A 14,284-nucleotide genomic window follows, 5' to 3' on the forward strand; every position below is an offset into this window, starting at 1 on the left:
GAGATATGCAAATATTTTCAACAGATCCTTGTTCAGGGCGATGTCGACTATTATGATGGTAAATTTCAAGTCATTCCGAGATACTTCTTGTTTTTTTGTAGAAAGTCAGCTCACTGTCAAAGTGCATCAAGGCAAATGGATAATTTCCTTAATTTCAAAAATTCATAAAAATTATTCCTTAAGAGATTTGCGAAAATTTTCAACAGATCCTTGTTCAGGGCGATGCCGACTATTATGATGGTAAATTTCAAGTCATTCCGAGATACTTTTTATATTTTTGAAGAAAGTCAGCTCACTGTCAAAGTGCATCAAAGGAAATGGATAATTTCCTTAATTTCAAAAATTCATAAAAATTATTCCTTAAGAGATTTGCGAAGATTTTCAACAGATCCTTGTTCAGGGTGATGAGGACTATTATGATGGTAAATTTCAAGTCATTCTGAGATACTTTTTGTATTTTTGAAGAAAGTCAGCTCACTGTCAAATTGCATCAGAGCAAATGGATAATTTCCTGAATTTCAAAAATTCATAAAAATTATTCCTTAAGAGATTTGCGAAAATTTTCAATGGATCCTTGTTCAGGGTGATGAGGACTATTATGATGGTAAATTTCAAGTCATTCCGAGATACTTTTTGTTTTTGAGAAGAAATTCAGCTCACTGTCAAATTGCATCAGAGCAAATGGATAATTTCCTGAATTTCAAAAATTCATAAAAATTATTCCTTAAAAGGGTTTGCAACTATTTTCAACAGATCCTTGTTCAGGGTGATGAGGACTATTATGATGGTAAATTTCAAGTCATTCTGAGATACTTTTTGTATTTTTGAAGAAATTCAGCTCACTGTCAAATTGCATCAGAGCAAATGGATAATTTCCTTAATTTCAAAAATTCATTAAAATTATTCCTTAAGAGATTTGCAAATATTCTCAACAGATCCTTGTTCAGGGTGATGCTGACTATTAAGATGGTAAATTTCAAGTCATTCCGAGATACTTTTTGTTTTTGAGAAGAAAGTCAGCTCACTGTCAAAGTGCATCAGAGCAGATGGATCATTTCCTGAATTTCAAAAATTCATAAAAATTATTCCTTAAAAGATTTGCAAATATTTTCAACAGATCCTTGTTCAGGGCGAAGCCGACTATTATGATGGTAAATTTCAAGTCATTCCGAGATACTTTTTGTTTTTGAGAAGAAATTCCACTGTCAAATTGCATCAGAGCAAATGGATAATTTCCTGAATTTCAAAAATTCATAAAAATTATTCCTTAAGAGATTTGCAAATATTATCAACAGATCCTTGTTCAGGGCGATGCCGACTATTATGATGGTAAATCTCAAGTCATTCCGAGATACTTTTTATATTTTTGAAGAAAGTCAGCTCACTGTCAAAGTGCATCAAAGGAAATGGATTATTTCCTAAATTTCAACAATTCATTAAAATTATTCCTGAAGAGATTTGCAAATATTTTCAACAGATCCTTGTTCAGGGCGATGCCGACTATTATGATGGTAAATTTCATGTCATTCCGAGATACTTTTTGTTTTTGAGAAGAAAGTCAGCTCACTGTCAAAGTTCATCAAGGCAAATGGATAATTTCCTTAATTTCAAAAATTCATAAAAATTATTCCTTAAGAGATTTGCGAAAATTTTCAACGGATCCTTGTTCAGGGTGATGAGGACTATTAAGATGGTAAATTTCAAGTCATTCTGAGATACTTTTTGTATTTTTGAAGAAAGTCAGCTCACTGTCAAAGTGCATCAAAGGAAATGGATAATTTCCTGAATTTCAAAAATTCATAAAAATTATTCCTTAAGAGATTTGTGAAAATTTTCAACAGATCCTTGTTCAGGGCGATGCCAACTATTATGATGATGAATTTCAAGTCATTCTGAGATACTTTTTGTTTTTTTGAAGAAAGTCAGCTTCCTCAGGCCCTGAGGGTAAACACCAAACCTCGCCTCTCGTGACAGAGTTTTAGCTCTTTACTGCTCATACAGTCATATTGACAGTGAAGGGAAAGTGTTGATGATTAAATGTCATGTTTCAGAGCAGACTCAGAATGCTTCAGAGTGGGCGTGGCCAGGCCTGGGATCAGTGCACAGAGATGGTGTGTTTGGTGAAGCCTGCTCTTTAGAAACCATAGAGGACCACAGTCACCACAGTCTGCTCTACATCAGCAACATCAGCACATTTCTAAAGCCAGCAGCCTCGTTCACAGACTACACCCTGTGTGTGTGTGTGTGTGTGTGTGTGTGTGTGTGTGTGTGTGTGTGTGTGTCAGGACCAGTCGTCAAAATATGGACCTGAGTTGGTTGGTTGTTGAATGATTTCAAAATACATGGATTATTAAGCTGCTTCCTGTTTTCTTCTTATTTTGACTTTATTCTTCGTGAAATCTGATTGTGAATATGAAGTTTATGCTAAATTGACATTTATATTTTGACATGTATTATATATTATATAGTCTCCATGTGCATAAGGTACCAGGTCATTCACTTTGACGCTAATCTCAAAGTCAATAAGAAGGAAGACGTAAACGTGCAGCTCTGGGAAAAGCTTAACTAACTTTTACCAATAACAGTGTTTATCTCGCCAGTATTTTACACCATCAGGGCAAACATGAGCCAATAAGAGCGTCAACATTGTGTAGTTTCAGCGATTATCTTCCAGATTAAGTGACTTCTACGTCGTCCCATGCCTCATAGTTGTGTCAGATCAGTCTCTGCACAGTAACATATGGACTCATGTAAACAGCGTCAAAGCTCTGGGTCTTAAACAGATGGAGAATTCAGCGACTCCTTCACCATCATCACAGTCACTAAAGGAGCTTTTGACCACAGACCATCTGTGTGTCCGTCCACAGGAAGAAGCTGATGAAGGTCAGACACAGACCAACATTTAAATATGACATCAAAGCTTTTATCTTTTATCCGACAATGAACTAAATGCATTCATTTAAAGTCAAGTCTGATCACCTGATTTAAGTCAAAGTGAAATGAGGAAGTTAGGAGTTAAATAGGAGAACGAACGAGATCTAACATGTTTGATTAGAGAGTAGGGCTGAACCATTTTGAATAAATATCTCATTGTGATTATTTAAACAGGAACTAGACAGGAAGTTCCAATTAAGGCTGTTTTTTAGTGTGTATCTGCGTCATTACCTTGTTTATGAAGCCCTGAAGGTTCTAAACAAACAGTTCAGTCACTGCTGAGAACACTGTGTTTTATTGTAATCTCGGGCTCAGTGAGGAGGGGGGGGGGCTGTGCTTCTGAGAGTGGGTGTGCTGAATAGTACTGGCCAATCACAAGACTCTGTCTTCTGGGTGAGAGAGTTGAGTCTCAAATCTCACGGCTGAGAAACAGCGTCAGAAAAGAGGATTTCTATCGGCTCGTTTACAGCAACTAGGAGGTTTTTGAGCATAAAAACAAGTTAATGTATGTAAGTAGACCTCCATAACTAACATATATGTGCAACAGGACCACTCTATGTGAGCTTTAAATGAATGCCTTGTAAAATCAGAGTTTAGTTGATCATTATAGACGGTAAACTAGAATATCCTGACAGCTCAAGTGTTTATAGTATTTCTGTTTCATGAGTCACAGCAGAGTTAATATACAGAGCTGAGGTCTTGGGTTGGATTAGATCCAGGTCTCTGTGGTTTAAGCAGCAGCATCTTCTTCTTCTTCCTGTTGACGTCATTTTACATTAATGACATCAACAGTGTGAAAAAATGAATTTTACACCTTATTTTTCTAAGATTCTTCTGTTGACAAGTGTTTAAACCAGGAGCCTAAAAACTCAAAATGACCTGGGGCCAGTGAACTTCTAGTCTGGTCAGGGGGGGTAAGCCTTGTAGAATTGAATGAAAACACCCAACAAGCTTCTTTATGATTAAATGTTGAATTTAATATTGTGATAAATGTTATTAGAAAATGTGAAATGTGAAATATTGTTCACTGTTGGTCAGTTTTCATTAGTTTAAAGGTGCTTTCACACCGGTCTGAGACCAAGCTGAAGGGGTGTTCTCTGGTCTCGGACCGCTTCATCCGCCCTGTTTTGGTACGGTCCCTCTGGTGTGAGAGCAACCAAACCATATGGGACGAAAATGGGGTTTTGTGTCGTTCTCTGCCCGGTGGACATGCTCACATTGATTATAGTGGCAGTGGTGGAAATCCGGTTCCTCCGATGATCTTCGTGGTCTATTTTGGTTCATTTAGAACTCTGCATATGTGAACGCAAACCGTACCCACGTCCGTTTGCTGCATTAGAACATTTGTCTGACTGGTGCAGACCAAAGCAATCGAACTACAGGTGTAGAAAGCGTCCCTCAAATAAGTTTAGGGCCACAAGATATGGACTGGCGGGGGGGGGGCTCATGTGGTCCTCAGGGCGTGAGTGGGTCAAACGTTTGTGCAGCAGGGAGTTTCCCCACAGAGCAGGAATGCTGGGAAAGAGCCACCGGGCAGCAACGGTCTACATGTGGGTCTGTTAATGAACGTTATCCCAGCTCTGAGTTCAGGAAGCTCAACAGAGTCAGGGAGAGATTTAACAAAAGAATGTTTTGATGATGACGCTGATAATTCCACAACAAAGTCACTTTTACAGCGAGCGCAGAACTAAGAGAACCTTTAATCTGAGGAACACTGAGGCCCGAGGCTAACGATCGCGTTACAGAGCGGGCGCACAACTTCCTGTGCGTCACCTCATATCAAAAGTGTGCCCGTCATTGTCGTTCCGTATCATATTCTGGTAAAATAATCTGAGATGTGTGACAGTGCTGCTGGATTAGAGGACGGAGCTCATTCTACAAAAGGAGAACGGAGCTGAACTCGTGTCTGTGGGACTTTTAAGAAGCTGGTGCTGGTTTTATTAAATTTTTACTGCAAGTGATGACAGATTATAATATAAATATGAACACACACACACACACACACTGAGGACCAGCATTTCCACTTTATAAATCAACATAATTACAAATATCTACTTTATGAATGACATCTATAAAGAACTACTGCTTGCAGTACCATAACATGTCTACAGGTGGAGCCGCAGAGCAAAAAGGACTGGAAAACTTTCTCGATTTTTTTTAAAATTTTTGGTCCAAAATTTTACAAAAACGTCATACTATAGTATGTCGTCCAAAATTTGTTTTTTTTTGTTTTGTTATAGCAACCTAACCTAAGTGATTTCAATGAAAACAAAGTGAAGACCGATCAAAATGTCCTCACTCCGTAAAAAAGACCTCACTTTGTTGGTTAAAAACCCTCACTGGTCCTCAGTATGCCGCAAGTTCAAGAACACACACAACACACACACACACACACACACCTACGCACGCACACGCACACACACGCACACACACAGAGAGAAGCTGAACACACACACTTCCATCAGCTGATGTGTTTGACTGAAAAAGAGCTGCAGATTAATGTAACCGTTCACGTTGTTGTGCGGATGCTAATCGCAGTCACAATGTCATGTCATGTGATACAAAGCTACACACACACACACACACACACACACACACACACACACAGACAGAAAGAGTTCTGACTTCATGTGAACGCTCACCAACAGAAGTGAGCTCACGTCTCTAATTTTATACCTGAGTCAACACACGACGACTGCAGCTACTTTACAGTTCACTCTTATTTAAGTCATCAGCTCAGAGTATAATCTGACCCACATGTGTCAAACTCAAGGCCCCCGGGGCCCGATGTGGCCCGCCACCTCATTTTATGTGGCCCTGTGAGTGATTCATTGGTCTTAAAATATATATATAAATAGGATCCTTGTTCAGGGCGATGCCGACTATTATGATGGTGAATTTCAAGTCATTCCAAGATACTTTTTGTTTTCGAGAAGAAAGTCAGCTCACTGTCAAAGTCACTGAATTTCAAAAAGTGCATCAGGGCAAATGGATCATTTCCTGAATTTCAAAAATTCATAATTTTGGTAAATTTCAAGTCATTCCGAGATACTTTTTGTTTCTGCAAAAATAGCCTATTGTGGCCTTTGCACTTTAATATTGTTTATATTGTTACCTCTAATTTTCTAAGAGCCAATTGTGACTGTTTTACCCAAATGTTGGTTTCACTGTAACTGTTACCATTTTTTGCACTATTACGCACATTGTATTGTACCTGAATGTTGCTGGTTTTGTTGCTTTTTTGCACAATTCTAGCAGCCATTTCACTAAATAAGTGCAAAATAATTAAAAACATTTTGTACAAGTATTTGTATCCGTTTACTGTACATGCAACACAACATAGTACAGGGGTTGACCCTGAACTAACCACATGAACACTGACATTATGACTTAGTTTGGGGTTAAACTCTCACAACAAACTAAACATTTGGTTAGAATTAACTCTGTTAAACATGAGCTAAATAAACGTTTCTTCCAATATTAATGTTATGAATAATAATAATAATATGTGAATAATAATAATGTGTCCTTACCTGCCGAGCTCTCTCCCGGGGATGATGTTGTAGTGATCGGTGAACGATTCTGTTCTGATGATGGTCTGGATTTCGCTCAATAAACCGTTGACGATGCGGTTCTGGTTCTGAGTCTTACTCTGAGTCTGGATCTTACTCTGGCTCTGGTTCTGGTTCTGGTTCGGTTCGGCCGCAGCGCCGAACCCGAAGCGACATCGGCTCTTCGGGCGTTCGGGGACCATGATGACGTCGTTAACGAGGTCCAGGTGTAAAGTTGAGCCGTTAAACGGTGGTTTAGTTTAGCCGTTAGCTAAACACACACACACACACTAGTGTTAAACGACACTTGAACTTATTAACAAAGATAAATATATTATTTATTTTAAAAAACGCATTAAAAGAAGTTAAAAGAGTTCAAAGAGAAACAGGGCTCGTGTCCTCGTGCTCATCTTCGCTCGCTCGTCAGCGGTTTGACGTCGAGCTGCTGCTGCTCTGCTCTGTTACCATGGCGACGAGCTGTGATTGACAGGCGCACTGGCCAATCAGGTGGAGCCGAGGAGGAGGAGCTAAGGAGGAGGAGGAGGAGGCGGGACTTTAGATTTTTATACCGTTTATTATTTCATATGTAAACACAAATAACAGTGACAGTGCAATGTATGGAATAATATATATAGAGACATTAAATAAATCAGAACAATAAATAAATAAATATGGATGAATTTTAGGGGTTATTTATTTTTGTTTTTAGGGTTTAGGGTAAAAAAAAAACCCCAGAAATAAATAAATATACACCTAATATGTAGCATAATAGAATAATAATAATAAATAACAGAATAATATAAAGAGCAATCAAATAAATATAAACAATACATAAATAAAAAAACAATAAGTTAATAAATATGGCTATATATTAGAGGTTATTTATTTCTGTTTTTATGGTTTAGAGTAAAAAATAAATAAATAAATATAATATAATAAATATATATATATATATATATATATATATATAATATAAATATATGCCTAATATGTAGCATAATAGAATGATAATAATAATAAATAACAGAATAATAAAGAGAGCAATCAAATAAATAAAAACAATAAATACATAAATAAAAACAATAAAAACATAAATATGGCCATATATTAGGGGTTATTTATTTCTGTTTTTATTTATGTATTTTCAGGGGTGTATTTATTTATTTCTGTTTTTATTTATGCATTTCAGGCATACATTTATTTTTTTAATTAATTTATTTCAGGGGTATATTTATTTATTTCCGTTTTTATAGATATATTATATATATATCTATATATATATTATATATATATTATATATTTAATTTTGACTGATATGGCTCTCCATATTTTGATACTTAAGTCGAGTAAATGTCGTATAAAAGAGTTGAATACACGTTAATCAAACACACACACACAGTGGACACACACACACACTGACACCGAGGTAACAAAGTGACCTTTTATTGAGCTCCTTAAACAGTTGTATGGTTGAGTGTTAGCACAGTCTGAGTGTTCAACAACCTGTTCTCAGACAAAAACACAGCTGTGTACTATTCAACACACACACGCACACACACACACACGTACACACACACGCACGCACACACAAAATAATATCAAAAACAAAGGTCATGCTTCAGATGACCTCCCATGTAAAGTTGCTACCATCCATCAAATCCTTTACATAATATTCCCTTTGTTTGAGTCCTTTTTTAAAATAAAATAAAACCAATAAATAACAAATAAATAACTTAAATAATAAATTAAAAAAGACACAAATACCAAACCTGCGCTACAATATGCCACCACGTCACCTGTGTGTAAACACCCATGAGTTTGTTTACTTTAACATTTGTACTTCAGCTTGAATCATCATCAGTGCACGTCACGTATCAGAGTTAAGGGAATAACATAAAAGTTCATCTTTACATTTGACACCAAACTTCATACAAAAATCTCAACAACTGCTCAAAAAGCACACGTTACCTGCTGAACACACACGTGTGACTGTGACATGTTTATGATCCTCTGATGAAACTGTGAACGAGCTGATGGAGATGGAGCTAACAGTGATGGTTCTGTTGTTTTTCCAAGTCACAGGCTAAGCTCTGAGCGCCCCCTGCTGGCCTCTTAGCACTGCGTGCCATCCTTAGAGGGGCAGCAGGGACACGAGGAAACTTCAGCTTATAAACTTAAGTCACTTTCTGCACCAAAGACCACAGAGAAAACCAGTGTTTTTTTTTTTTTTAGCTCCAAATGAATCCAAACAAAGGATTTCAAACACATTCGTGACACATTAGATCAGAACTAAGTGATGGAGGAAACTCAGTGTTCTTCTCTGTGGACTTTAGGGTAAGGCGAAGCATCGTTAACGTCAGTTTCCAGTCAGAAAACGTGTAATAGTGACAGTGACGGTGACATCAGCACAATAATAATAATAATAACAATACAACCACAGGTCAAAACACCTGAGCTGTCCCTTCAACGCACGACTAAATATCACAACTAACAACCGGCAATGTTAACGTTTCTGATGAAAAACAGACACAGACTGAAGGCGACTCGTCATACAGACGTTCTTCCTCCTCCTCCTCATCATCATCATCATCATCGTCATCATCGTCAAACAAACAAAAACAACATTCAAGGAAAGCTCCAGGACTTCCCTTTGTACGCATCACAGTCCCATCACAGTAAGAGTACAAAAGATTGATAGATAAAAAAAAAAAAAAAAGACAGTGAATGCAAAAATAATCACAGCCTTGTCCTCGTGGCTGGAGATGATGATGATGATGATGATGATGATGATGATGAGACCTCCAGGACGCTCGTGATCTCACAGCCAGGACAGACGCTCTGCCTCAGGAGAGCAAGAGCAAGGCATCATTACGCCTTTAACTCACTTTACAATGACTGTTTATACATGTATACATGTATATATGGGATGTTGCATGAATACGTCACTGAGAAATAAGAGAAAACTGTTTCAGAAGAAAGCAAAGAACAACATTTGCTCATTGTGAACTCTGGATTCTTCTCCTATGAGGCTCAAACACGGTGTCTGTCCTGGACGTGAGCTGCAGACAAAGTGAACACTCAGTCAGTCTGTCTGTCTGTCCGTCTCATGTTATGCACGCGAGTCTTTAACTATTGCATATTATTACACGGGGTTCATCCAGAGGGGGGCGCTGTGGTGTCCGGCTGCAGATGTGACGGCGGAGCCCTTGAAAGAAGGAGCCACAGGCTGCTCTGTTTGCACCGGTCTCACCAGGTGTTTGGAGAAGCTGCTCCGAGCACAGAGAAGTTCATCAGTGGAAGACATGAGTGCAGTGAGGAGGAGGAGGAGGAGGAGGAGGAGGAGAAGAAGAAGAAGAGGGAGCTCCCGTTCAACACACACACACACACACACACACACACACACACACACACACACACACACACACACACACACACACACTTGGCCATGAACAACACTAAAGTCTCCACAGAAGCAATCCCAGAAGCCATTGCGTTGGCTTCGTCGTCGACGTGACGTCAGAGAAACCTTGGAGAGACTGATTGAAAGAGAAGCTCACGTCTGTGTGTGTGTGTGTTCACACCTGGAGCTTCCTGCATCACACACACACACACACTCTCACACACACACTCCATTATCAGACGTGGATAAAGCGTCGTCGTAGCTCCAGAGTCAGTTACGGCCCACGTGAAAGAGGTTATTCTGCTTCCTTTGAGTAGATTTGCTGCCAGAGTTCTGCATCAGGAGAAAAGACTAAAGGACAATTGCTTGTGAAGAGCTTGCGTAATTCTCTCGTCTCCAAATCTAATCCAGATCTTCTCGTTACCCTGATTCGGGTTCGACCTTCCATTCGTCACAGACGCCTTTCTGTCTCCAGTGCGTTCAGCCTTAAATTAATGAATTAATCAATTAAATAAATCTCCACTGCTGCTGTAGATACACACTGATGTTGAGTTGTTCTTTTAGCCTAAAATCCACTTGATTGTTGGACACGTGTCCTCTGATCATGAAGTTTATGACTATGTCTCTCTTTTCTGAACATCCGTCACCTGCTGCTGTCTGTGGAGAAACTCCAGATCATTTAATGACCTCAGTTTGACATTTGATTGTAAGCTTCTGTTCGTCCTGTCACAGTTTAAACGTCCTTGTGGATTAAAAAAAAAATGAGACGATGATTGTTTCTCTTTTCTCTGAATCCTAAATTTGAGCCGCTCTCTTTAAAGCAACATTTATAGATTAATCTGAATAAATAATTTTTTGTTAATATCTGAATTATATCAGAGCAGCGACAACTACCTGAGAGTCCGTGTGCACAACTTTGCTCACGCCGTTATTAATTCAGTTTCAATGAACAGAGAAGATTTGGGAGGCGTTAGAATATAATAAATGTACTTTTAACCTTTGTCAAACATGCTCTTATTAAAGCTCCTCTTATATGTTTTTCTTCTGTACATTAAATTCTCTATATTTTATGATTTATTACTCGATGACTTAAATCTTTTCTGTCGATTCAAAGCCTTAAATCAGGTTTGTTAGTTTTCTTTAAATGTTTCTCCAAGTATTTTTTGATGAATGATGCATTTTATTCATGCAACTAGAAATCCTTTTTTCCCCCAGTGAATATCGTCTCATATCCTCGTATAAAAATAACTGCATTCTCGCTGTGGTGCACTCAGTGCTGCTGCTGTCATGAAGCTCCGTAATCCAGTGAACGGTCGCCTACAAACATCCACAGGACCAAGAACCTTCTTCAGTATAATCCAGGACTCAGTCTCTACGACAGAAACAGCCCACAACAGCGGCTTCTCTTCACGTGTATGACTCAGCCGGTGTTTCACAGCGTGGTTTCCTTCAGTCGCCGTCTCACTCCAGGCCAAACGTGCTGGTTTCCTCCACAGCGATGAGCAGCTTCTCGTACAGCATGGTGTAAGACGGGTACGGAGGCAGGTCCAGGCGGTTAAAGCAGGTGTGAGCCCTGAAGACAGAGACGGAGACAGAGTTATGGACACGGACAGGAAGCTCTTTGTTTTTAGTTTGACAAAACATTCACCTCTGGAGTATCTGCTCCAAAATGACATGCCCAGACTAAATAGAGTAAATCTCTGCAGTTACAAGCTCTATGTGGATTATCTTGGTATGAAACTACAGATAACACTTGTGAGATTCCACCAGAGGTGTAAGTTTCACTGTAGATGCCACTGTGTCAGAGTAAATGTACATGGAACACAGCAGAAATGAAGGATTTGTTTCTCTCGCCTAAAAAAATATTGCATTTTAAAGCAAATATCACCTTTAAAATATGCAGTAGGAGCTTAAAAACACATGGAGGTCATGTAACAACATGTGGACATGAGCTTTGCAAAATCTGATGCTGCTGAAGTGAAGCAGAGTCAAATGACAGCGGTTTTAGTAAAGAGATGTCTAGGCGTTCTCTGGTTTGGCACAGTTTGGCACCATCTGTGCCATTTGAGATTTCTTAGGTACCAAATTATTAACCTCTTCTTCCCTGACCCTCTTTTTGGTAGTCTTCGCTCTAAAATGACATGCCCAAATTAAATAGAGTAAATCTCTGCAGTTACAAGCTCTATGTGGATTATCTTGGTATCAAAATAAAGATTACACTTGTAAGTTTCACTGTAGATGCCACTGTGTCAGAGTAAATGTACATGGAACGCAGCAGAAATGAAGGATTTTTCTCTTGCCTAAAATAATATTGCATTTTAAAGCAAATATCACCTTTAAAATATACAGTAGGAGCTTAAAAACACATGGAGGTCATGTAACAACATGTGGAAATGAGCTGTGCAAAGTCTGATGCTGCTGAAGTGAAGCAGAGTGAAATGACAGCGGTTTTAGTAATATGTGCCATTTGAGATTTCTTACCAAATTATTAAAACCCATTTAATTTGATTTACATGTCATTATTGGTCTAAAAAGAACTTGTTTTGAAACGAAAAGTAAGAAAAACTGAAAAACCTTGGATAGCTCTGGCTATCATTGGTCAATTTAGCTGATTGACAGCTCGTTTTAAACCTCTAAACTGATAGAATCAGGCCCCGGTCTCCAAACACGTGAGAATCACTTCATTAGTGAGTCAAAAGGACATTAATGTGTATGACGCATCTGTTCGGAATTCAATTATTCTCAGATTTTGAAAAGGGCCTCAAACCCTCAATTGAAATCATTGAAAATGCAGAGTGATTTGAGTAACACTGTATCTAACAATGAGCGTAAATGAACATCTCTTGCGATCCATGTACCCTCCGTTCATTCGTTTTTCAAAATAAAACCAGAAATAAAAAAACGGTGATGACTCGTTTTTCCAATTTCGAATAAACAGATAACGAGAGTTTTCTGTTTGATCCAATTTTGATGAATGCAAGTATCCGCTCTGGGGCTCCAGGGCGGCGGGTAGGTGGTGGTATATTGGTGGTGATTTAATTTCTGGTTTTATTTTGAAAAACGAATGAACAGAAGGAACACAGACCTCTTTACTCTACTGTTTACAAAGGCGTAAATATACCTGGGCAGCGACGTGACTTTTCCCCACTTCTCGATGCAGAAGCGCCGCAGGCCGTTGGAGCCGCGCAGCGCGGCGAAGCCTTCGTACGGCACGCTCGACGTCCCCGTGACGAACTGCAGCAGACGCAGGCGCTGCTCGTTGTTGAAGCGCTCCACGGCCGCCCAGAACCAGCGCATGACGATGTGGCTGTCGTGGTAACCTGAGGTCAGAGGAGCGGTCACGTTAGACGCAGACACATGGAGCGATTTCTATTTCTATATACGCTACTGTTCAAACGTCTGGGCTCACAGATACAATTTGTGTTTTCCAATAAAAGTCAGACTTTTATTCATCAAAAGAGTTGCAAAATGAATAGAAAATATAGGCAAGACATTGACAAGATTAGAAATAATGATTTTTACTTAAAATCAGCTGTGCTAACATCATTGCACAAGGGTTTTCTAATCATCCAATAGCTTTTAACGCCATTAGCAAACACAATGTACCATTAGAACACTCGAAATGGGCCTCTATACACCTATGTACATATTCTATTAATAACCAGATGTTTTTACCACATTAACAATGTATAGAGTGTATTTATGACTAATTTAATGTTATATTCATTGAAAAAATTTGATTTTCCTTCCAAAAATAAGGACATTTCATACAAGTGAGCCCTGTTTCTTTGAACGGTAGTGTACACACGTCTGTATGGATGTGATTAAAGGTCATTAAACACACACCTCCTCTGTACTCTGTGTTGTTCCTCCAGTCACTCAGGTCGATCTCCACTGTCCCTGCGATCACCAGCTCCAGCTCCCGGGCATCGAACACAGACACCAGCCGTGAGTCGACCACCTGAGAGGACAGGTTTAATCTCCTATACCTGTGTATTCATATCATCATGAATCATATTAAAAAAGGTGTTTTTTTAGGAGTTATTTACTTCGTAGAATCCTCTGACCAAAGCCTCCGTCTGCTGCACCACTCCTCTCTCCACCCTCCACTTGGCCATTCGCTCGATATAATCCTTCTTGTTCTTCTCCGTCACCTGGAGGTTGGAGCCGCCCGACTTCAACTCCCGCTCCGTTACCTGGCAACACAGCAGGGATTAAATAACAAGTCGTTTAATCTGAGCAACAGATGTTTGCTGTTTGAGGATGTGTAGCTGAAGCTGACGGCAGGTCTTAACCCTGAAATATGTCCTCACAAAGAGAGGTTTGTACCTCACAAAGATTAGAAGACGTAATGGTGTCATCAATATCACAATAACCAAAATAACGGTGTTTATTTTAG

The 14,284-nt window shown here is 39.0% G+C and overlaps 2 protein-coding genes across 2 annotated transcripts in view; both read right to left on the reverse strand.

Annotated features, from left to right (window-relative positions):
* stk17a (serine/threonine kinase 17a) overlaps positions 1-6,889 on the reverse strand; it is a 34,082-nt gene extending 27,193 nt beyond the window's left edge. The window contains exon 1 of the mRNA XM_083901848.1: positions 6,468-6,889. Within this exon, the coding sequence (XP_083757974.1) occupies positions 6,468-6,688 (221 nt within the window). The 5' untranslated portion in view covers positions 6,689-6,889. The remainder of the gene's footprint in view (positions 1-6,467) is intronic.
* A 4,457-nt stretch (positions 6,890-11,346) lies between these two features.
* LOC310937581 (E3 ubiquitin-protein ligase HECW1-like) overlaps positions 11,347-14,284 on the reverse strand; it is a gene marked incomplete at both ends in the record, with an annotated part of 37,440 nt that continues 34,502 nt past the window's right edge. Inside the window, 4 exons of the mRNA XM_083901873.1 lie at positions 11,347-11,458; positions 13,007-13,205; positions 13,732-13,846; positions 13,935-14,081. Coding sequence (XP_083757999.1) covers positions 11,347-11,458; positions 13,007-13,205; positions 13,732-13,846; positions 13,935-14,081 — 573 coding nt within the window. The remainder of the gene's footprint in view (positions 11,459-13,006; positions 13,206-13,731; positions 13,847-13,934; positions 14,082-14,284) is intronic.

The sequence above is a fragment of the Microchirus variegatus genome (genome assembly GCF_963457635.1).
Source record: "Microchirus variegatus genome assembly, chromosome: 15".
Lineage (NCBI taxonomy): Eukaryota > Metazoa > Chordata > Actinopteri > Pleuronectiformes > Soleidae > Microchirus > Microchirus variegatus.